Source organism: Helicoverpa zea, chromosome 19 (assembly GCF_022581195.2).
Source record: "Helicoverpa zea isolate HzStark_Cry1AcR chromosome 19, ilHelZeax1.1, whole genome shotgun sequence".
In the NCBI taxonomy this organism is placed as follows: Eukaryota; Metazoa; Arthropoda; class Insecta; order Lepidoptera; family Noctuidae; genus Helicoverpa; species Helicoverpa zea.
Genome location: NC_061470.1, coordinates 6,016,902 through 6,042,426, shown reverse-complemented (window position 1 = coordinate 6,042,426; position 25,525 = coordinate 6,016,902). Strand labels below are relative to the sequence as shown.

Here is a 25,525-nt window from a genome sequence, read left to right as displayed (position 1 = left end):
GTTTCACCCGCGTCCCGTGAGAGCTACTGCCCGCACCGGGATAAAATATAGCCTATGTTACTCGCAGATAATAAAGCTTTCTAATGGTGAAAGAATATTTAAAATCGGTCCAGTAGTTTTTGAGTTGAACCAAACAAACAAAGTTTTCCTCTTTATAATATTAGTATAGAGTATAGATATTTCCTTATTATTGTTCTCATGCAAGTTAACCGCGAAAACAAAATAATTTAGCATTTAAGTGCTAACTTATTAGCTTGATTTGAACCAGAACAAGTTGGTTGGTTGACGACCTCGATGGCGCAATGGTCATCATGCCGGACCGCCGAACCTGAGGTCCCGGGTTCGATTCCCGGTTCGGTCGACATTTGTGTGATGAGCATGCTTGTTGGCCGTGGTCTGGGTGTTATGATATGTATTTATAAATATGTATATATGTAGTTTATCAGTTGTGTTAGCACCCATAACACAAGTTAATAAATAACTTACCATGGGGCTAACCGACCGTGTGTGAAAAAGGTGTCCCGACATTATTATTATAAAAGTAATTACAATAGCAAAACAAACAAATACAAAGTTCATAATTTGAAACAGCTGTTATTGTGATAAAAGGATTGACAATATAAAAAAAAGTATTAAGGATATCTAGAATCATGTTTAGGTAACTCCATGATGAAGCACACCTGATACACAGAAAGCTGTTTCGTGAGAAACTATAAAGCAAGTTACATATATTATATACAATAAAATATTTAATGAAGCATTAAGCCTATCAAGACATGCAGTGTACCTACATGTCATTGTGTTTGCCAAGCTAAACCAACACGTTTTCGGATAGATATACGAAATAATGAGAAAACAAATAAACAAGAATTGTGCCATCGCTCGTGGTCCGCGGATGGCGTATAACATTTAATTTTATAGTTTTATCTGATAACAGTGCAGTGTCATCCACATACACGGTTGTAGGTAATTTTAATCACATCACATGTCAAACTGTCTTAAGTTGTAATGCAGAGAAAATATTTGTTTAGGCTTTGTCACCGCGTGAATTGGGAGAGCCCGAATTATTTTAGTAATTTATCTTCTCGTGTAGCTTTGTTAACTTTTCTGTTTGGTTTCGTCTAATTAAAAGTAAAAACCACTTGCTCTACTTGTATGACAAAAGATGCAGTCTTTTGGTCAGTTATTGACTGATCAATGTAAATTATGAATCATAATTTACTTTACTATGATCTATAATAACATTAAATCAAAATCTAATCTAATTATTTAACAATTAGACCGTAACCTCAGAGGATTAGGAAAATAAATATATTTCATACCAACATTCTACATATATTGTTCGTCTGTATTCTGCTCATCATAATGTACCTCTAATGTACGCAATGTTTGTTTAGTTCCAAAATGTAAAGTGATTTTTCATTACATTGTTTCATTAGGTTCTTCGTTCGTGTAACAAAATCCTGAACTATTTTCGCAGACTGGGGTGATGTCAGATGTTGACACAACTTTTTAGTGCTATGTAACAAGCAATGCGTGGTCTGTTAGTTTGGAAAAGGTAAAAAAAAAAACCTGGTTAAATCTGGATATTGCTTGTAAACTATTGCAACAGTGCCTTAAGCAACATATGTATAAGTAAACGCTTTTTAAAAAATCAGAAATCATCACCAAAAATTGTGAGCATAAGAATGGTAATTACCAAAGTGGCTTCGAAGATAGGTTCTAGGTACAGAATACTGTAGGTACCTACTTAAAGTGGCTGATACAAATCATGCACAATATATTTTATTGCAGCTGAAACTGCACGGCAATATCGTAAAACCACTGCACCATAACTGTTTAGAAACAAGACAGACAGACAGATCTTTATTGTAGATGAGATTCGTACTGATTCCCATATAGCAATTGAGAGCCGAGTGGAATGCCCTTGAGCCGAGGTTTCGTGGAGCCTGGATGCGTCATATTAGTCTTGACTGGAGATACTTAAACAGAACAAAATGGGCATATAATTCAGCTTTTACTATCATGAGGCAACATGACTGAGATTATGGGACTTAAAATGAACCAAATGTAAAAAGCTCAACCAAAATGGTTGTAGAAAATTAGGCATGAAGACCAACGGATGTCAGTCGGATTAGAAACTATTTAGTAATCTGTGGTCAGGTGACTAAACCTAAAGTGATAATAGAAACCACAAGGCACTCAACAGCCACTGACGCAAACAACACTTTTCAACTTCATAAAAATATTTGAAGATATATTCTATGCATGGAACTCGTCAGCTTTATTTCTGCCTGAGATGCACATAAAGCATTTTGCTGACGTCATTACGAGATAGTTTATTGGACTGACTACTTCGTTTTAAGCTACGTCTGTTTGAGTTGGTTTTATTACATTGAAAGCTAAGAAGAAAAGAGGTTTTTGAATAGCATTGTTTCTCGTTTTTTATGGGAAATCATCAAATGACCCTTCCCACTATGGGTTAACAGCGTGAGGGAGTGTCAGACTCTTACTGACTAAAACCCATCATGTGCCTTCTTCAGCCCTTTATGTACCTTCCAGGGCCGCGGTAACTCTTCTTGGCCCTGGTGGGTCCCTCTGTGGGATTGTCCTCTAGCTTAAGTTTACTTTATGCAAGTTTGTAAATATTGGAACCGAATATTTTCACCTTCGTCAGTCTTGTTTATATCATCAGGATGACTTCGCGACAAAGACATGACAATATGACTCAAGCCCATCAATCTTATGTTACAGACTAAAGTTAAACATGTGTATCACTGTTTGTGCTATAATAACAGTTTCCTCGGATTTCATAATTATATCATTCTTGTGTTTCAAGAATGAATGACTTTCAGGATTATCAGGCCTTTCATTGATACTTTTGTGTCATGCATGGCCAATTATAATTTGCTGTACTGCAGTTATTGTCGGGTTCCATCCAACCACTAATACAGTTTCTGCTATCGACAAGAAACATCCTAATGATAAACTCTTGCAAGAAAATTATAATCATTCATTACGCAGCCGACGTGTAGGTTTTAACTAACCGTTCTTTGTTCAGATACTAGATCCTGACAAACGAGGTCTTGCGGTTAGAACCTATGCGTCAATTATCTCTAAACTTGTCACAAGAACACTATGAATGATTGCTATGTCTCCGACCTAGCGTAATAGCCTAGAATTATTGGCAAGCTTGACCTACTGCACGAAGGAAATTACTGGCTTTATGTGCATATGTATTTTAATGATATTACTTCAAATTGCATCGTTGATTGTAGGTTCGAACGTTTAATGGGATCAGAAGATAATTTGATAGAAGCTCCTCTCATTGGGACGAAGATCCAAGGCCTTATAGAGCACAATGCACTGCCTAATCCGGATGTAGTTTGCAATAAGATATCAATTTATGAAAGGTGTTTAGTTCATCGAACTTTGTTATGACGGGTCCTGCAAAGTCAAATCACTCATATTCAATTGCACTAGATACATGGAGTTGCAATTAAGATATAAATCTACAGACACCTTTTTGACTAGGTTTTGTAACATAGCCTTCCGCCCGGGTCTGGAGGAAACTACTTCCTGCTCATGTATGCATGCGTTAAAGAGTAACAAACATGCATCCATAACAACTTTTGCGTAGTCAGGAGTTGAAAGTAGGATTTTTTCAATGATCTGAAAATAAAACTTATTTTAACCTTTCCAACTAAAAATACTATGGCAAAAGTTAGCCTAACCTTGTGCGTCCTTACACTGTTGATGTTCAAAGTCCGAGAGATCTCGTGTCTATTGCATAAGCGGCTCAGGAAAATACTTGCGTCAATGGCGTCTTGATTTTCTTCCACCGTCATATTTTTTTTTCTTCTACAAATAAAAGCTGCCACACTATTTGCAAATATAAATCAAATGTGCATATAAATTTTGGCTATAATAAACATTTAACATTTGTATGCAGATCATAGAAATATTTTGTTTTATGAATTAGCCTGTGAAGTCAGAACTCACAGTCCGATATTTTCTGTATGATTTTACGAAATCATCCTCAGAGTAGCCTTTTCTGAAATAAGTTAGGATCGGCTTCCAGAGTAACTGGATGCAGCTGAGTACCAGTGTTTCATGTTGACCCAGTTGACCAAGCAACCCAATGTCCTATGTTAAGACTGGTTGTCAGACTTTTTGGCTTCTGACTACACGGATCAACTCATAACAAGATGGTTACCCATTTAGAGACCGATCGCCCGAAGATTGACTCTTGCGGTTGCTATTTAGAACATTATGTCAATGAATGCTATTCAAACTTCACTAAATAAATGCACTCTCCAATTCCTCGCTCTTAAAACTATAAAAGATCTGCTGATTTAATATCCTAAGATCATGAAACAGCCATTATGCTCGTGAAGAAAGATGAATTTCGCCAAGCATGAGGAAAGGATTAAATAACGTTATGTATGCAGACTGTGCATATCATGTGCATGTGTGGTCTAAGTAAGTAAATGCTTGCTAAGTCATAAAGATACCAGTAATGATGTGGAAACATAAAGAATACTATTAACTAATGCATAAACATAGCACCATCACCTGCCTTCAACATAGTTGTTGACAGTGATTTCGCAAATAGTAGACGAGGTATCCTATGTTACACTTGAGAATAGACTATCCTTAATGGATTTGACTGTGTTGCACCTAGCTAGAGTTTTACTTGTAAAATGTAAAAACTTGAAGTTGATGTTCTTAAGTATGTATGCTAAAAAGAAAATGCTGTTCCTGGCAAATCAATTTCAGATAATTGATCTAAGTAATCAATGCAAGTTTTTCCATTTGAGGTAAGCAAGAATTACCAATACAACAACTGTACTATTTATAGTCATGTTCACCTTTAAACAAGGGTGTATCTTAGAGCTGTTGATTGAATAGGAAGCTCAATTAAACACATGTTTATCGCACAACCACATCAAACGAGCAAATTGATACACTTGTTTGAAATTAATTCCCATCGCAGATAACATCATTACGACATAAACGACCATGATCTCCAAAATGAAGCTTCGATAAAAAATATCTGCACGTTGCAGTGCGCATGCGACGATCGCAGTTTTATTAGCACCGGTCAAGGTTGAAACGTTGATATATTGATATGAGACCATACAAATTAAAATTCAGGAAGTCTCTGAGACTATTCTATTGAATATTCCGCGAGAGGGCACGCGTTTCAATGTCAAGTGACGCGGTGAACGTTCCCAATTGACATTATTAAGATTTTATAAGTCTACACTTTTACTGGTCAATTTATTGCAGTTTGCAATAAAGAGGTATCATTGTTACATTAATATGTCTGACATATTTTATTGGATGACACTTTTAAAAAGTCAAAGTATATGTATGCCTTATATTTATACCTTATGCCCTGTTCGAGAAGAATAGTTCAACTATTTTGTAAGTTAAAGCTCGCCAAAGAGCATTGGATTTGTGCATTCATTTGCTGATTATGGTTTTATTTTCCTTAATGAAAATTCTCGTGGGAATTTCCGGAATTCCTACTTCGCTTACGAGCCATATCAGGTCTTTAGGTCAACATTTTATTTCTTTGTTTTCAAGTCAGTCATTCAGTTAGCCATCCAGTTGTACGATTCCAGTTCCTAGAAGAACTGATTAGATATTTCTCAAAAATATCACCAGTCTTAACTTTCTCTGAAGTTCCTCCTGTTAAGTAGATAATAATATTACTATGTATTACTTACAGCCAGTTTCTTCATCAAAAGTAAAAGCCAAAGTAAAAGTCAAAGTAATGTCTAAAGCAAAAGTAACGGTCAAATTCATTTTTTCTATTAGTTTTGCTGTCACTTTAGCCTTGAAAAAACGAATTTGACCGTTACTTTTACTCTAGACATTACTTTGACTTTTACTTTTGATGAAGAAACTAGCCGTTAATCTGTTATGACAATCATGTTTATTTTGTTTCTATCTATTGCTATTGTTCCTAACTATGTATTTACAAAGCCACTTAGTAGTTGTTTTTGAAAAACTTATTTTCCTTGATATGCGTATTTAGATGACGTCAAATGACGAATATATGTATATAGTTGCCTTCAAGTATATAATGGTCGTTTAGTGTTAAATAATTGCATAATTAATAAACATTGCTAAGAAATTAATGCCATGTGTTATATAAGACGCACTTTGATTTGGTTGGTTTACTTTTATATGAAGTAGGTAATATTCTATTCACCTTACCTACTCTTTAATGACATACCTACTATTCTTAGTATAGTACCATAACAGTTTTATTTAGGGTTCTTAAAGTAATTCTTACAATATGCCTGCCTACACCAAAAAATTACACTTCTAGTAAATCATACTGATGGCATTGCTCATCATTGTAGAAGGCTAGCTGTCCTACAAAGAACCTAGAGTAAAGCTAGATAGCAAAAAAAAAAAAAAACATTTCCACAGCTACTGCAAAAAAAAAAAAACGGGCCAGTATGATAATCCTGAATAGTTAGATGTGTCCTCACAAGATAGAAATCCAAGAACATAATAAATAACTGTAAAAGCTGATAAGGACCAACAACCCTGAAACCGAAAAACAATTCTTAATTTGAATTTTAAATTTCGAAACACGAGCCGTAAAACGTGACGTAACTTTTACATACGCACACATGCGCAATATTCTTTTCAGTTCTAGAACTTTTACTACTATATAGCCAAACAATGTATGTGCAGGCCTACGACGGAACAAGACGGTTTTTAGTCAGTAAGCGTCTGATACTCCCTCACCGCTACTAACCCACAGCGAGAGGGGTCATTTGATGATTTTTGACGTCGTTAAAAAAAATGGACAAAATATGTATTTTATCCAGCAGAGTTTCTTTATAACAATAAAATCCTATGCGTCACAAAGCTACCCAATAAACGACGAACTCAATAACCACGTTCACTCGCCCCCACCGACACCTACCAACCTACGTGCAAAATCAGCAAATGCAAGTGATAGTACGGCCAAGCCCCCGGTTGCCCAACCACTCGATTCGCGGTCGCCTCGCGCACTAGTGGGTGTGGTTGCTATTACGTCAGCAAAACAAGCGCACACGACCTTTGCCTCTGCCTGTGCTCGGCGTAATGTGTTTGCTGATAGTATTTTTAGGAATGAGTAAAAGGGTTGTGGCTTATGGCCGTACATTATGGAATTTCCTGATGAAAACCTCCTTGGTTGAGTTCGGAATAGGAATTTTTGGTGGTAGGAAATGTTTTCAAGAATGAGGGAAGCTTTTTCCCTGTCGCAAACCGCGCGTGCACTTTCAATTTCTGTCAGCAAAAAGTCGTATGCAAATAAGCAACTAACTGGTCATTTTTGTTGGTTTTTAATGCTATTTTTCAAACTCCAGTCATAAAAAGACCCTTAATTTTTGTATATCAATTCGTAAATTATCTTATCCACTGTTGAGCAGTTCTTATATAAATGGAATTGCAACAAAACGGCAAGGATTAATTAAACACCTGCACAAACAGATGTTTGTAGCATGACGTATTTGTATAAACAAAGATATAAAAATATCTCTGTATACTTTTCTATTCCGATCTGGCATTGAAAGAAAACAGGCTGCCTCTTGAGTCTGAAAAACTGAAATATCTCTGCTAATAGGTGCAATGCAGGTCAGGTACAAACCATGCAATGAGAAATTAGTATGTTTTCAATTTGGGGACACACAGTGCAAAAACAGCCCCGTCAATTTCCCAAAAACTTATCTTAAGTTTATAAAAACTTTCTCGCTAATATCTTCATTCAGAGATCAAAGAAACATAGCGGGTTGGTAAGATTCTTCTTCTTCTTTCGTGTCGATGACATGTCATATATTGAGACTACACTATGTCAGCCCAATATGCCGCCACAGCGAAAGCACGGCCGGATGCGCTCATTAAGTCCTCCCGCGAGCAAGTTTCAGGGCACAGTGGACATGCGATTAGGTGGGACATTGTCTGCACTGCAGCCCCGCGCTCGCACCCAAGGTCCGTCCCGCCCGCGAAGCCCCACCTGGATCGATTATCGTTGCTCCGGCCGACCTGTGTTCGGAGTCTGTTTAAAGACTGCCAGACTCTTCTCGGGAGGTCGTGTCCAGGAGGGAGCCGCTCCAAGAGTGGGACAAACGGGGAGGGCAGTGAACTCCTCGATCGCCAAAGATCCCGTCTGGCTCGAGAGGCCTCACCATCGACAGGAGCAACGGTTTTGTAGAAACCCCTGCGGCTTTTAAGCCGTTGTGGCACAGGGGTGTAATAGTGCATGGGGTGTCGTTGGTCTGTTTCGAGTTTGGCTCTCTCGATGCCAGAAGCTGCGCTTCTGCGAACATCTGGTGGAGCAATGGCGGCCAGTGCGTGCAGCATTTGTAACGGGGTCGGCTTGAGGCAGCCAGTTACAATGCGGCACGCTTCGTTGGTAAGATCGTTGATAAGATAGAAATTCTGTATAAGTGCCGCAACACGCCGCAGCCTGTCTTCCTCATGAGGTTTTTTTAAAGAAGCGTTAGAACTTGGAGTAAACATTAAGACTGCACTAGAGCTACATCTAGAATCTAGACATACTCAACTATTGCTAATGCGCCACAAGTCAGCTGCACACCAAAAACATATGGGCCATTTGTCTCACCACAACACAAGTACTTGTCTGCCTAATGAAAAATAACATCCATCCTTGAAAAAATCAGACATAACATATTTGTAGGCAAGGCCACACACAATGACGAGGCCACATCTCCACAATCATAAGGAAATTCCGTTTCACTCAAGTTGCGACGTATTTTTTTCGCGTCATGTGTATCAAACGATTGTATAACGGTGCGCAAGAGATATATTTAACCAATGTTTTTCATAGAAAACCGGGAAGAGCTCGAAGGTTAGGCTAGTAGACTATTTTCGTGTCAATAGCATTGATAAATTAGCGTGATTTTCTTTTTTTTGTGGTGTTGTTTGAACGTTTTTCGCATATGAATCACATGAGTGACAAAATCACTATCGACAAAAAACGTGTGTACAGTTACAGATATGAAAGACATATCTGCTTCCCGTACCAAAGCATCCAAATATCAGTATTTTTAGAGACTCATCAAATACATTTTTGACCACTTTGCAGTCAGAAAGAACATATGAATTAGAATTGCATCCCAGAATTCTGATCTTGTATAATTCCAAGTGGGGGTTACGCAAGCCGTACATTTTAACTCTCTTTGCGGGGCGTCTCACTCTAATTCCTTCGATTAGATGCTAACCAGTATAATTTATATGCCACTTTTATATCTAAACTGCTTAAGTACCGCCCTCAACCTTTTTCACTTCTTAATAGACGTGCAAAAACGCTTTATACTTTAAAAAAAATGGAATCTACTACAATTTCTTTTTGAGGTCACGAATTTCAGTTACAGAGTTTAGCGTTTATAAATACAGGTCCCATTGATAAACTGCGCCATTTGAAGACAAATAAAAAGCACAAAATTTCCATTAATTGATAGCTAACCGTATTATCTAATTTGAATATCACCACAAACCTCTCCTTGACCCTGTAACATTATGTGATAATTTCGCACAACAGCCCATGGAAGCCAAGCAAGTTACGTCCAGTTCATACTCGGTACTGATAAAGTAGTTTGGTAATCTGTGAGCGTTTGGCGATGGTATTTAATAGCTACTGTTTTTGAACAATATAATATAATCTATCTATCTATCTATCTATACTCTATGTAAAGCTCTTCATATTATTGTGTATATTATAGAACCTGTTTATAGAAAACCAGTTGTGAACAAACACAAGAAAACATGTTAGGACGCAATTATGTTCTTGATTATGTCACTATTGCTATTTTTTTAGTGTCTGCAACGGCTTCTGTATTTAAACCGATAGGTATACAAACAATAGTAAGTTTTTTTGGTGATAATAGTCCTTTGGATCCAGTACATACTATACTTTTTTACTAGGTTTTTGTGTGTGGACTAGGACAGAGTATTTTTGTTTCTTGGGTAGGACTTAACCCACTATACCCCAAGCGCATTTTACACTTTGTTCTTGTATTTCAAGGAGGCTGTGACTCTTTCAATCAATCCTGTAACAGACATTTACTTTAGGTAATATTACGGTAGATTTTGGTATTTATTTATCCTTGAGTAAATACAATAGCTTTTCAGCTGTATACTGTATGTATTTTCCTGATTTCTGATTACGCGTTTGGGTTTGTTCAGTAATTTAATTTTGTTTGAACAGGATAACCTACAGGAAATGTTATCAGAAAAAGGAATTCATGTTTGATGTTGACATTTAATATAAGGTCTAATCATGACTTGCCGCACGTTTCGAAAACCATTAATGTTAGTAATTTGTTGCCAAGAAAAGATGAGTTCAACTCAAATACAGACATTTCATACAAGACTTGTTCCATAATTACATAGTACACTTTACACAAATGAAGACAGGTGCATTTACGATAGTAACAAATCATCAGGCAACTGTCATTAGCTCGACGCAAAGCCAGACAGGTATCGCCAAGCTGATGTGCCTACTACTCGAAACTTTGACCAAGACAGTGAAATGATAACGTACTAGCAAAATTGTTTATACTGACCTGCCATTGTCACGTGGAAGGTTCACAAACTCCTGATTGAAATTAAAAATATATAGGCTGAATGCGACGCGTTCGCTTTGCCAGACGCGGACCACTGTGGAAGCAAAAAAGCGCGGCAGAGTCCGACGTTCAGTCGATCCAAGCCTCGGGCCAGTGTGTGCCCGCCGTCCGAAGGGGATGCACGGCTCTGCGTCGTAATAACGCGACTCAATATATCGTACTGTGAAAACTTTTAATAATAATCAAATACACGTGTGGTGTTATTTCCGTCTGCATCGTCTGGTGCCCGAATCCGTGAGGATACAGAGGATTTCCATTTCATATCGGTGAGACTGAGTTTCTTTAATATTTTTAAATGCTGTTTGAGTTTTGGAAACATATGCATTATATTTTAATGAAAACTGATTTCCATCAACATTTTTACTGCAAAGACTACACTCAATTCAAATACCCACTGATAATAACCCTAATATTATTCATATCATACATAATTATAATATGAAGAAACAACAGGAATTGCAACACAGTGGAGGATTTTTATGGAAATAATAAAAAGAGCTATAAAGAGCAAAATAGCAATAAAACCACAATATTCTTCAATCAAGATGATTTCATTATGGCTAGACGATACAATAAATTAAATGACGACAAGAAAAATCTGCCAATAACTGCTACTGTCTAACGAAAGCTAATTGCTTTTCAAAGGAAAACAAAACAGTGTTTATTGTTAAAAGCACTTTACATACACTCAATCGTGACTTCGACATTTTTTTTTGTTAAAATTCACGTCATCAACTGTTTAATATTCAACAGGCAAACACGTAAAAACTAGATAAATAATTCTAAACTTTATTTAAATGGGTGGAATATTTTAATACATAATACTTTATGGCATTGGAATAAAATTATTATATGTCACTAATTTGTAAACAAGAGGAGGCAATTTTTAGGGGAGCTAAAGGACCCAATCCTGAGATCTTCCAAAATTTTACTATGTGACTAGATAAGAATTCCTGGAATATTTTTCGTCATCCATAACGCCCAATAAAATCGAATCTCTATCATTATTTATTCCAGTAAATGTAATAATTTTATGTTATATTTGTTTATATGGACGGCCCTGACATTGTACCTCATAATATTATCCTTATTGCGACTGAAGCTGTGTATTTACACGTTAATAGTCTGTTTATCAAGTAATCGCAATTAATCTAGCTAGAAAACTTTATAGCTGACAGTATTATCATTCGTTTATTATATCTGCAGCATATTTTAATAGAGAACTTTATTACTCTTTGACGCAGCGTGGGTGTCAGTGAGTGCTTAAATCACAAATCTTTCGTAGCTTCGGACCTATTCATCATTTTCGAGTTCAATTTTTTCACCAACTCATTCAATGTCATTCCGTTATCTGGTACTGCACCTAAAAAGTCCTATCTGATCAAGTCCACAACCTGTTGTATTTATTTCTATGAGACTGATGACTATCTCTTTTAATATCACGATCTCAGCTTTTCCTTTATTGTCTGCAATAACAAGGAACTCCAAACTTTCCAATCCTTTTGGGAATGCAAGTATCCCAAAATAACGATCTAAGTCTGGAAGAAGCTCCAAGACTTTCGGCACTTGTGTACACGACACTCGGATACACAAATAAAGCGGAACTAGGTCAGGATTTCTCAAGCAAAGCAAGTAAACATGGGCAGGAAGCTGCAAAATCTTCAGAAAATAAATAAACCTGAACAAAATATTTTCAAAATCAACAACACTAATACACACAGGTTTTTAGAAATAGAAGTATGAAATTGCCGAAGGAGCACTATTTTTGAGCTGTTTCATAATATAAATTTAATGTTGACGTAGAATTGCAATTCAGAACGTTTTTACTTTATGTTTCGTCATTTCGTGTTCGGAGATCATATCGAATGTGTGCAGTGGATATTAACACGTTATTAGAGAAACTCGTTTCTAAACACGAAGTTGCAGATGACACCTGCTTCTTCAATTCACAATCATGTACTTCCTTATCTACCGAAACACGCACAATGCACATACTCTCAAATTCTATGTAAATGATCCAGATTTGGAAAAAAATAAGCTATCTAGTAACCAAATAGAGTTAAACTCTAATCTAAATTGTAGTAAGTTTACGACTTTTTTACACCACCAGAACCAAGGTTACCTGATAACTACGTTACAATTGTTAGTTATATTTGCCCAGATTTAACAAAGGAGAATAATAGAGGTGTTTAGACTGATGACATACGTTGACCCAATGAGCAGACAATGACTGGATGCCCTATTTTACCTTCCAACTCGATATCATCTGAACAAATAAAACGCATTTATTGAAAACATCGACTGAGTGCGAAATATAGAATTAAGAATCAGATTTCTGCAAGAAAATGCTTTTTCAAGGCTATCGAACTAATATTTTGCAGACGGTGTCACGAGTGTAATTTGTAAAATTGTTATTCATGACGCAAGCGGAAATTCGATAGGTGACGAAAGGAGGTGTGTCAAAATGACATTGGAATATTAATTCAAAGATTATCATGAAACAGTCTTATCGCCATATATACTGAGTTTATCTTTATACATAAGGATTGTATCTATAGTTAAAGTTAAGCAGAAACGCGTGAGGATTGCAAAGCAGAAAGAATCATCTCTAAGATAAATATTTGGTCTGCCTTAAGAAGAGAAACGCTATAATGGTAGATGATGGTGCAGCTTTATTATAAAATTATTTGCCTGGTACTGCTGTGTAAATTACTGACGTTATTTTTTAAATTGAAAATTAGGACGGTATGTCTAAAGCAAAAGAGTCAACAGGGAAAAATTAAACCGAGAGATAACTTAAAAAGTAGGCCAAACAGCATGATAAAACCAGTTCGATAAGGAAAGGTAGATGGTAGATCTATTGCAATCTAACTCCACATAATACCAGGTAAACGATTACCTGACGTCAATATTGGAACCAATCCTTAGTAGTGAGGAACACAGTAGGTATTTACAAAACAAAGCAAGCTTTGCTATGGTGAATGAAATACAGTGAGCAAAGGTACTCCGGAAAAGGTCAATGCGATACATTGCTCCCATTTTACAAGACGTCTGCGGGTATGCACTGATTTAATGCATGAGCATGAAACTGTGGCCCGACGTTATGCAGCTCAGTCTATGATAGTCTGTTTGCAGCATTTTCTTTATTTGGGCTAGAATTTTCATTAGGAATAACAGACGTTTATTTAGGTTGTAGGTAAGTAATGATGAGCTCAGTAGTGAGACTGCACGTTTGCTTTATGTTAGTAGTTCCAGAGATGTGACAGATTATAAATTCAGTCGTTATACGTCTTACGTGAATTGCAATATGATTATATTATCCGTTTTGCCAAAATCTTCCGAAGCTGACTCACAGACTGTGGAAATTTTAAGACGCCAGGTATAAATTACCTTTTGCACTGATTGATGAAGAACTGAAGAATTTATGAAGGTATTGAACTCCAGTTAAATATTTAATGCAGGGATCTTTTTGACTTTTATGTTTGTGAAGGTGAAATTTTGCTGTATGAACATTGACCGCATAAATCTGAATTATGACTTGACGCATTTCAACCAGTGGTTGTGAACATTTGTATGTATATCGAAGACATTAAAGATTTTCAAATAAATTGGACACGTGTGACAACATTTAGTAGAGGAATTTAAGACTCTACTACTCTATTTAGATTTAAAAAAATATATATTCTTCAAGAATTTTCCTAATATTCATTCACCTTCTGAGCAATCTAATTGGCCTGATTTTGATGATGGCACAAATCTGTGTAGTGTGCAAAAATTATAGATCAAGACTAAATGTGCATTTAGTGCAAGTGCAAGACACAACGCACAAAATGCATAAAGCGGCTCAGGAGTTTATTGAAATGTTAAATATAAAGTTGTGATTCACGAATGCAACAAAGAATTAAATCCAGGCCACAGAGGGCATAAAGAGAAGGCGAAATAATTGCCGCGTAAAACTAACATACCGTGAGAAACAAAGTAAATCTCCAATAGAAATTAACACAAAAAGTATGTATGCATGTCAATCAGCTTGGATTGGCACAGTGAACCTTAGATAGTAGGTACAGCTATGCGGAGATTCCCGAGAATCTGGAACTTGATCTATAAAATAATCTTAGTACGTGCACCACGTATTGGCCCCAGGTCAAGTCTGCGGATACGTTCTTGCTCTTACCCCGTTATCTCTGACCCAGCATCAAGAATAACTTTAGTAGGATCAGAGTAATAAAATCCACGAAAACGTGATAGATAACCTTATTTTAAATAGGTGGTGTTAATAATTTATGTGTCATTGCCTAAGATCAAGTGCAAATGAGCACTAAATGCGTGAATGTCATTTTGCTTAACGTTGAAGCATGAGGCAAAAGCAAAAATGACATCGTTTAATCAAGACGCTGTGTGTGATTTTTACAAGTTAACCTGCAATGATTTTTGCTCTCATTTATCACATCAACGACAGAATAATAACGGCTAATTGAAAAGACCGTGGACAGAATATCGCGTGAAGATAAGCTACAATTGCATAATTCATAACCATTAATAGAATTCAAACAATAAACACCTTACTGCTAATCTCGAATGACCCAGAAAAGCTGCGGAGATTCATTCAGACATTACAGATACATAAATCGAGAAAGTGAAAGCAAAATGTCCCTGTCAGAGACGACCCGGAGCATTGATGCGTACTTACAATATTAATTGAGATAAGAATGTAAATCGTGAGATTCGTACTTACATAATCGTGAACAAGTCACATGATTTAAACATGAATGACCTTAAGGAGATATGGAAGATGCGAATACTGGTATCAGCCGCTAATTTGTTAAACAATCTTGGAATACAATTAAATATAGATTATGTTGCACAAAGTACTAAACACAATATAATAGCGAATTTCGTAAACGGTAGAAGATTAATATCATCTGCATCCTTTCGATTTCTAGGATCTTACAAAAAATGATCTCATTCACGCAACTGAAGTTGCAATGCACGAACATACTCATGATTGCTTTCCATTAGGGTCTTACACGTGACTTGTTTACCGTTCTACTTTGTAATTCTGAGCATGGACGTTAGAAATTGTTTGTTTTCCGGTTCTTTTAGTATCAAAGGTTTAAGTGATAATAGGTGAGAGCGTAGCATCGAGTTATCAGCTAGTAATGTCAAACTTAAGAAACTTTAATTAAGCACTTTAGCCTTCTGTATAATTATTTTCATCATTAGTCCGTGCACTTATTATCTACATGTAAACTTTTTTAATCAAAATGTTAATTTCCGACAACTCTTGACCCATTGACTTGTCTTACCTGAATATCATGTGACAATCGTTCGATATTTTGACTATTATCGTGAATTTTTTCATGATTTGTAGTCTCGATAAGTCAGGCCACGACCTCTAGATGTGTGAATATCATGTTACCAATGATCTGTAGCGTGTACATTATTAATAGGTTATCTTATTTTTTAGAAAACCACGTCTATTATAATCATAACCTTTTTTTTACTTATTTAGACAAACGCGAAGATTTCTAATAATATTCATTTGTAATGTTTTTGGTTTATTTAAGTCCACTCCATTGAAATAAAGCCCCCTATATTTGAAGACGACTCGAGTCCGAATGGAATTTATTAAAAGTATCGATACGAACCGGTTGCGTAATCGAGACAATAAAAAAGTTATTTTTGGAAGATCGCTTGTTATCTTACAAACACTCAGGAATATAACAGACACAGTTTTAAACTAAACAAAATAAAACAGGAAGTGTAAATGACTATGATAATTTTCTAATGGGAAAATTGCTGACAATGGAAGAAGAATGGAACGTTGAAACATGTATGATTAATATGATGCTAATGCAAATTAACAATATAAAGACGCAGTATTATCTAGTTTTAATTTCATAATAAATAGTGGACACAGAGACGACCTTGGTGGAGCAGCAGCTATGATTGAAGACAATAGGCATTGATATAGTAATCAATTTGTACGCACGCCCAATGTTGACGCCATAGGTTTGCGATGACACAGAACTATAAAGAAGTGACGTCACTCTTTATTTACTTAACTTTTAGGTTTAGGAAAAAATGGGGTGATTTGAAATGCTCAGGAAATGATGAACATTTCAGCTCAGGAAATGCAAATGTAGGTATATTGAGTGATTTCGATTCAAAATTGCAGAATCTTGATACATTGAGGGTTCCTTGTTCATCTGGAATACACTGGACTAAACTAGCCAAAACGGGTACATATAATTAAAGTGGAACGTTGCTTAACAACCTAGTAATTATATCGGTAACTGTGATCTATATCTTTGCCGGTAATTACTGACTTGGCGCAGTGAGTAGTAACTTGCTTAATCGGGAGGATAAATAAAAAGAATTAGTGGAAAAAATTATACAATGACCTAAAGGATAATGGTAACCAGCCAACGAGTTGGCAAAGGGTTACCTTTATGGGCAAAAACTTTCTCTTGAAAATCACCTTTCCCGATCAGGTGATAACTAATTGTTGGATGCAAAACAAATGAGACAGATGTATCTCGTGTTAAAAAAACGTGATGTTTTCATGATTGGAGATCAAAGGTCGAGTCGCACGCGAAATGATGACCCCAATAAAATTTGTCAGATAAAAATTAACTTAATTAAATAGGGTAAATAGGACTGATAAGAAATTATGCTTAGTTTAGTAACGTGTCCACTGGCTGGTCACGGCTGCTGAATACATTGATCTAATTATAGATGCTGGCGCGTTAGGTTTTGTGTCCCAAACAGCTGAAGTCTCTTGTTATTCGGTGAAAATAATATCACACTTATACACATGCTTTCCTGCCGGTCAGGTTTCCAAACTACATTCAAACAGGTTACATTGCACTTTGGTAAACAGAGATAAGAATTTTTAAGTAACGCTGCTTTCGATAAGACTTTATTTACCTTGACGATCCTTAAAAGAACAAAGGATATAAGATTTTTATCAGTGACCCACGTTAGAATATCGACACAGGAAATGTTCGGAAGCATGAAAGTCAAATCAAATTGAGACAGGAAGTTAAAGACAACAACAAAATCAAATTGAAATAAGATGGAATAGGCACTAAAGTCTGAAATGACCCTGTTCGACTAGGTGATAGTAATACCTGAGACCAGGAAAAGAGAGGTAGCAAAACAGAAACAAGGACACCCACCTGTTTAAATGTTGCTAAACTCGACTCTCGCAGTCATGAGGAAGTTTTGAGACTAAGCTTGAGGATTGGAAGTTCATTATGCTGCACAGGAAGTTCTGAAGCTTAGCTAAAAAGATTACGTCTCCTTAGAAAAATTTAAAATAGAAAAAATATCTTAAATATTGATAAATTCTTTTAAGCTGTTCTGTATTTGATAACTTGAGACGACGACGACATTTGTAATAGTCAAGGTCTCATTTTAATCGGGATGAAGGTGCAATGAAATGATAAAATACGTTTTATTACCACGTGTATTTATAAACTGAACAAATTCAGATCGAGACACAGCTGATGTAACAATGTTTCGGATATCGTCACTAGCTTTGGACGTTTCGAAATTATTTTTAACATATAAGTAAATGCAAATGACTGGAAAAAATTGGATCACACTTATCTGTTGAACTTTTCCAAGTCCGAACAACTTCACAGACAATTTGTTCTTGAAGAGCACTCTCAAGGACGATGCATGCGTCAAATACGCATGACTGCATTTACTAATGTTAAAGTTCAATGAACTCAAGACAAGAAGAGACACTGAGATCGTTAAGCGACTATAGCACAATAAAATTAACAGCTTAAAGACAAAAGAGACAATAAGTAATAATGATGATCCATCAAGTACAAAATTTTTGTTAAATGGCACCCGTTTTGAGAAAAAATAAGCTGTCATTATTGGAGGTGACCCAGAAGTTAAATTATCATGCAATAATGCTACGCCAGTTAACTATTCGAAAATAAGTTGACTGACCCAAGCATGAGAACCATAAAAAGTGGTATGACTGGTATCGAAAGCTTATATTAGTTGCATAATTTGGTGATTGATCTCAGCGGTATGTTTGGTGTTAATTGTTGTTGGGAGCTTGGCTTCAAACCTTCTAATCTTATTGGAATTTTGATACGTCGCTTTTATGGTCATTTTAATGTAATCAAAAGAAAGTTAAGGTTATTTCCCTGTTAATACAGCTTCAGTTTTGAGTTTATTCATTTGGGCATTTCATTCCTACGTACGCTTACGTTTGTTGAATCATTTTGGAGATTCAGCAGTCGCATTAAGTATGTATGTAAAGTCTTGTTTATCGGTAATTCGCTATTGAACTGTAATCGAACAATGTATGACATTGTTATAAGTGTTTGAAATTTCCACGTGTGTAGCATATACCTAATCTACATTGAAAGTCAACGATTCGACACGATCTTGAAATTTTACACCTGAATTGAAACAATCGTTTTTAAGTGTAAAAGTAAGGAGTGCACAATTAGTATTCTATTATTTTGTGGTGATTGCATTTTATACATTTAGATACAGCTGAAATAACTATGACTCTATGGCTTGGATAATTTACAGCAGCGAATTATTCAATACCGAACAAAATTTTCCTTCCCTCATGAATAGTCATAATGCCTAAATTAAGTTGTGTTGTTTGCGAGTTTGGTTTCCTTGTTTCATAATTAGGATTTAGTGTTTAGTCATAGCAATGTAGTTTGTAGGTATGTAGGTATCACCAACGTATACCTATGTTTATGATGATTGTAGCCTACTGTTACAGAAAATACCGTAGCAATAGTATCAGAATCACAACCCATAGTTTGCCGTATCCAATAACGCACAGATAGATTTCAATCAAAGTCCGTGAACTCTGAACGGTGCAACGGCATAACCTCCCAATAGTTACTGTACGAATGCACGCTTCGTAAACCGCTATTGTAAACGTAATCAGACGATGGCTCACCATATCGCCACACATGCTACTCGACCAATCAGCGACTGCCATTTGAACTGTATAAGACCTGCCTACGTGACGTTGGAAGCGCAACAGTACACCGACTCAATGCTGTGATTATGTTAAACTGACGTCATCTATTTTAGATACACTATCCTCATGGAAATCGAAAGCGTGGAATCCCCAATTGGAATACAGGAACGATAATCTTTACATTTTTGCAAGTAGTAGAATAATTTATTCTCTTTATTGAGAAGAGCAATAGAAAGGCTGATGAAGATAGAAGAATAGATGAATGATGACTGTTGATAGCAAAAGACGAAGGCTGTATTAAATATCAAATCTAAGCTAAGATTTCAAACAAATATGCAAGTCATTGAGCCATAGAAATCAAGGAAGTGAACCGCCCTTGACACATAATGTCTGAATTGCGTTGCAGACTCTCTTAACACGTCACGTCTACGATAAAGTAAGAACTGATGATCGATAAGATAGTACAATTCAGTTGAATGACTCGCTATTTTTGTTGATTCTTGGGATAGATAAGTTTTTTGGGAATATGACTAACACAAATAAAAAATAACAAGTGTAACTGCAAACGCATAGGATAACAAACAATAGTCCACAACTCTACAAAAACGAGGAATATATTCAAAAAACTGTTTCTTCACTTTAATCCAGTACTAGCGTGGCACAAATATCGGCTACACTACAATGTATAAACTGAATTAGGTATGTTTAATTGCTAATTAGATTGCGCAATCTGAAAACTCCTCGATTCATTATTTATATCTGAAACTGGGCCTGAAGCAACAAACGAAATTATGATTCAACTCCCTGCATCAAGAATCAAAATAAATTATGAAATTTCTCCTCACTTAGATACTCTTTCCAAAAGTCATGCAGCGTGATCAAATATGTTTGTTACGAATTTCTCAGTTGAAGCTCTAGTTGGAACTGCGCCAACAGAAGTGCAATATACCTTTGTCACCTTGGGATCTAGTGACGTATCCGTTGAATCATTAAGGTTATTACCATCATCAATATAAAAAGCTTTCCCTGGAGTTACTTCATGGTGGCCTGTTACGTCAATCATTTCAAGGTCAAGTACCTCTATTCCTACTTTCCTACCAACTGTTGTGTGTATTTTAGACAATCGAGATTTCCTTGAGATATTTTTTTCACGTTCAAGTGCGTGATAAATACAAATCTTTAAAGAATCTGTGCGCGCTATAAAAACATCCGTGATTTCGATTACAGCATGTTCACGCGTATTATTGCATGAAAATGCTGTAATTACCGCTGTAACCTACGTTTTTGCTGAAGTGTTAATAGTAAGATACGATTATTCTTGTGTTTTGCATTAACCTTTTCTTTTATTAACCCCCAAAGCAGGATTTGAACAAATACTGCTGATATTAAACCAGACATTTTAGAGTTTATCGCAAGAGACGCCCTTGAAAATAAAATTGCTGATTAAACCAATTTATAGGTTATAGTCTATTGATATGAAGTTTATTTGTTGACTGTAAAAAGTCCAATGTTAAAAATAGCTAATTACGATAAAGTAATAATGAACCGGTTAAAACTGGTAACTAGAATCATGTTTAATTTGCTGAAACGATGCAAATGTGGCAGCTGCTTCGGAATGTCGCACGTTTGACAAAACAAACCTGCAGTAGGTTACAATACGGTTGAATAATAACGTACTATGCATAATAGAATAGTAAGAAACCAATCACATAAATCAATGTGTGTTTATTGTCACACAAAAGAAAAATTATAACACACCACACTACACATCTGGAAGATTATATAATGGGAAACACACGTGGCATACAAAGTCTGCCAAAGAAAGATCATTAGCAAGTTCAGTATTCGGAATTAATCCAAGTATACAAGGAACTGATATCTCCTGAAAAACAGTTGGTATACATACTAAAACTCGATGCATCCAACTTTTCACGACTATCTCACGTGAGCACCTTGATATTGCCCGGCTATTTCGGGCCTCTCCCGTCCAAACGCTACTGATTTACTAGTACTACTTTGCCAGTGGTATTTATACAGAATATTGGTGGCGCTTGTCGCATTCTATACGAGAATAATGATGTTATTAGTGGTGAGAACCTAAGCAAAAATGTTGGGGAGTTTCCACTTGTCTTCTTCTTCCTGCCCTGTTGCTATCTTATTTGGGGTCGATGCAATATGTTTAGGCTTCTATTCCTCTCTGTCAGCCGTCATACTAACTTCCACTCCCTAACTGTTAGTATGACGATCGACAATATGATGCATCATCCACTCCCATGGATGTTTTCACATGGCGAAGGATATCTTTGCAAATCTCTCTAATGTACAATTTCTGTTCCCATTTAACCTAACCGTCAATTGGTTGTTTTAAAGGACGTTTCAAGTGTTATCTCGTCCTTAGTGCCGAGTTCCTTCCGCTACAGATATGTGGGTCACATTCAATAACCAACTACAGCTATGCACGAGTAATTAGTGCAAACACAGTTATCTACTACAAATAATATGTTCGTAAAGGTAAAGGAACTCAGTCAATAAGTGCATAGGTTTTAGGTACAAGGATTGGCTTAGTTAAATAAATATATCGTTGTTAATGACCATTTAGTGAGATAAGCTCCTGTATGCTTTATTGTATTGTAGGTACTAAGAACACGTTGATATGCGGTTTCACTTTTAACCGTTTGATAGTCCTTATTGGAATGAAAACTAATGTCAAATGTTCGAGTTTTTTTGTCCTTCATGTGATGAGTTAAACATTTCTAATCACTGATCAAATCAACACTGATTGATATCATAGCCCGTCAAATAAACAAAAACAATTACCCAAATAATTTGATAAACAATTTGACAAGATAAATAAATAATATGATTCATACGTTATCAGTCATTGTTAACAAAATCAAATAATACAATAACGAGTTATCTTTTACATTCATAAAATTTGACACAATTCCACTGAAACGTATACACGATGCATAACTTCACACAGTGGGTCGCACGCGCTGAGAACGCGGACAAAAACTTCGATAAAAACTACAATTGTGGCGCCACTTACAAAACAAAACATTTTTTTCTGTTAAACAGGTTTACTATAACTAAAACGTCAGTCGTTTACGGAAGCGTGATGTTTCAATCTACAAGCTGTCATTTACATTTTTTACCTAACATGACTCGCACGTTTTACGTCAATTTTACTATTGAATTGTTAATTCTTGACTGCAAATTAGGAAGTTCTCAAGTTTAAGTATTTAATTGCAAAATGGTCAAAGTATGTGGCAAAAAATTATGTGTCTGGTGTTTATTTTCATTCGTCAGCTTTTGCAGTTAGCAACGCATCTAATTTCTTGAGAGCTTATGTTACATGATCTGTAAACTAAATATTATAAGAACTATGAATTTGACACTGACTTAAAGTATAAATCTTTTGACAAATATTAAGTACATGATGTTCTTTTCTGATTTTATTTAAACTTGCAAAATAAATGCACGTTAAACTGTTTATCACACACTGCGTCCGAATTTTTCAAAATCACGAAAAACTTGTCCATAGTTACGTATCAGTTTTACGAGGGAAAAGGCCAGTTTAATTAACGCCTTTACATGGCCGCCCAAAACCGAATATATTCAATGATTGCTCGTGAACTTACGTCATTCTTGTGAATATTTGATTATTTATACAAACGACACTTTGCTTTATGTGTGTTTAACCTATCAGTATAAATAGCAAATGGGCATTGAATAAGGAAGGAACCTATGAAATATTTTGAAAGACTGCCAAGCTTAATATCCTCTTAGTGGACTGGTTTGATGCACTTTTCATTTACATCATAAATTAAACTATAAAACAAATGGCACTCTATTAAGGCAAAATTTCTAGATAGCTCACCCAATCACCAGGCATTACAACAATGCAAAACTTTTAGACACATCTCTATTAGTTTTCGTAAAACTGCATCAAGGGAACATGCAAACGTAAATGCCAGATTACTATATAAAACAATCATATAAGATAGATAACCGGTAACAGATATCGACCATAGACAGCCACAAGCCGGCCTCAACCTTGTCTCCGGTCTTGACCTTGCCACTACGTAGCTATTCAACAAATCTGTCATAAGGCTTAGATAACCATTGCATAAAGGGATTATGTGTAAAAAGGACTGTAGTTTGTCAGAAATTCAATTAACGAGACAATGTATTGTTTTTACCGCTGGCTCATAATTACTTTGTTCATGAATACAAATATAAAGATACCTTGGTTTATTAAGGCTATATGGATTAATTGGAAGACGTAAGAAGGAGCAAGTTTTACGTCATCTTTCAGTAATAACTTGACGTCTTATGAATTTTCTCGACCTCATTTTCTAGTTATCAGAATGAAAACGCGTCCTTCAATACTTCCTACAATTACTAGTTGTTGACGTATCAAGATCTGTACCGTTTAAGTAATTATGTACAATTGAGAGAGTGCAATTGATCGATAAACAGTGTTTGCCGTTGGGAAGGCATTGCGCAAGAGTTTCAAACGATGCGAGACGCGACGTGAATTAGATCATTAACTATGATAGTAGCGGTAATGACAGTATGGAAAACAAAGCAGTTAAGGCATATTGTACTAAACATAACTACAGTTTCATATGAATAGAATGTAGACAAGCTTTCCAACAAGGAAAACAATTAAGTTAATTTAATGACGAATATAATTAGATGACTCGACTAGAATTCAGAAATAACCATTTCTTTAAACGGCTAGGTAGGTTCAAATGTCAAAAAAACTTCAATCGTAATTGCTGATCACAACTTTGAAAGTATAATTACCAAAATAAATAAGTAGAAGTTACGTAGTGTTCATTTGACTTTAAAATACCGACCATTAACAAGCTGTATTCATTATAGAGAACTAAATGTCATTATTGGTAGGTACATCATGAAAATTACCCGTAAGAGTGCAGAGTTCATAAGCTCTAACTTGAAACATGATTGTGTTGACATTATAATGTTTTGATTCTCAAATTGCTGCAACACGGTCTTAGCAACGTGTCACTTGCAAAATTATCTTGTTTGAAAACCTATCAGGTTGTTACAACACAGTTTGACGTAAAAGGCACGCCTCCCGTTTTATAAATAAAATCCCAAAGGATTTGCGTCACTGAGAATCGTGGATTCTTAACGTGTAGGCGTTAACAATCAACCTTGGACTTTGAATCAGCTGTAGTTCAGATTATTCCATAAGATTAAGAAGAACGCTGGTATTTTAATATTCGGTCCACACGTAAGCTACTGCAAGACAATAGGTGCTTGACAGCGAAATGTTAATGTTAATTTATATATCGCTATTTATGATTATTTTATTTATAATATTATATCGGATAAAGGGGTCTTTAAAGCAGTTGGAACTGCAATGCATACGCATTCATTCATCATTTACTGAAAGGCTCTTATTAGCATTTTCCTCGTGTATCATCAAATCATTACGTAGGTAGCAACTGTTCTATTGTATAGATTTCTACAGTATAAAGCTCTACTGTTTACCAAACAATAAAAATTCAGCCATCTCAGGTGTTTCAGGCCTTACCCAGATGACATAAATGAAGTTAATAAAATACTTAAAAATTGTTTTCGAATCAATCCATTTTGACGCACATGGGACTATTTAAAACACGATTTAAGATAAAATCGTGTTCATGGTACAATTCTATATCCATGTAATAAAAACATGTTATGGGAATTAACGTCATAGTATATGCGATTACGCGGTTGTAAACATGTATGTACGATTCTAAATTAATATTTCAAGCAGATTGCGAAAAGGCGGAAGTTTTTCCAGTCGTAAACAAACAAATTTAATGTTGATGTATTTTTTGAAAAATATATGTAGATATTTTGTCCCACTGTGTGG

At 35.7% G+C, this 25,525-nt stretch overlaps 2 protein-coding genes across 3 annotated transcripts in view; one reads left to right on the top strand and one right to left on the bottom strand.

The window, feature by feature from the left end:
- The window catches only part of LOC124639520 (GPI transamidase component PIG-S), a 43,326-nt gene that overhangs the window by 15,303 nt on the left and 2,498 nt on the right, over positions 1–25,525 (bottom strand). The window contains exon 1 of one of the 2 annotated variants that reach the window (XM_047176934.1): positions 10,599–10,713. The exons of the other annotated variant lie outside the window; for it this stretch is intronic. Coding sequence (XP_047032890.1) covers positions 10,599–10,605 — 7 coding nt within the window. The 5' untranslated portion in view covers positions 10,606–10,713. Of the gene's footprint in view, positions 1–10,598; positions 10,714–25,525 lie in introns of those variants that run through there. 2 annotated transcript variants of the gene reach the window in all.
- LOC124639512 (protein I'm not dead yet) overlaps positions 10,731–25,525 on the top strand; it is a 28,172-nt gene continuing 13,377 nt past the window's right edge. Inside the window, exon 1 of the mRNA XM_047176925.1 lies at positions 10,731–10,924. The gene's annotated coding sequence lies outside the window, so the exon portion shown is untranslated. The remainder of the gene's footprint in view (positions 10,925–25,525) is intronic.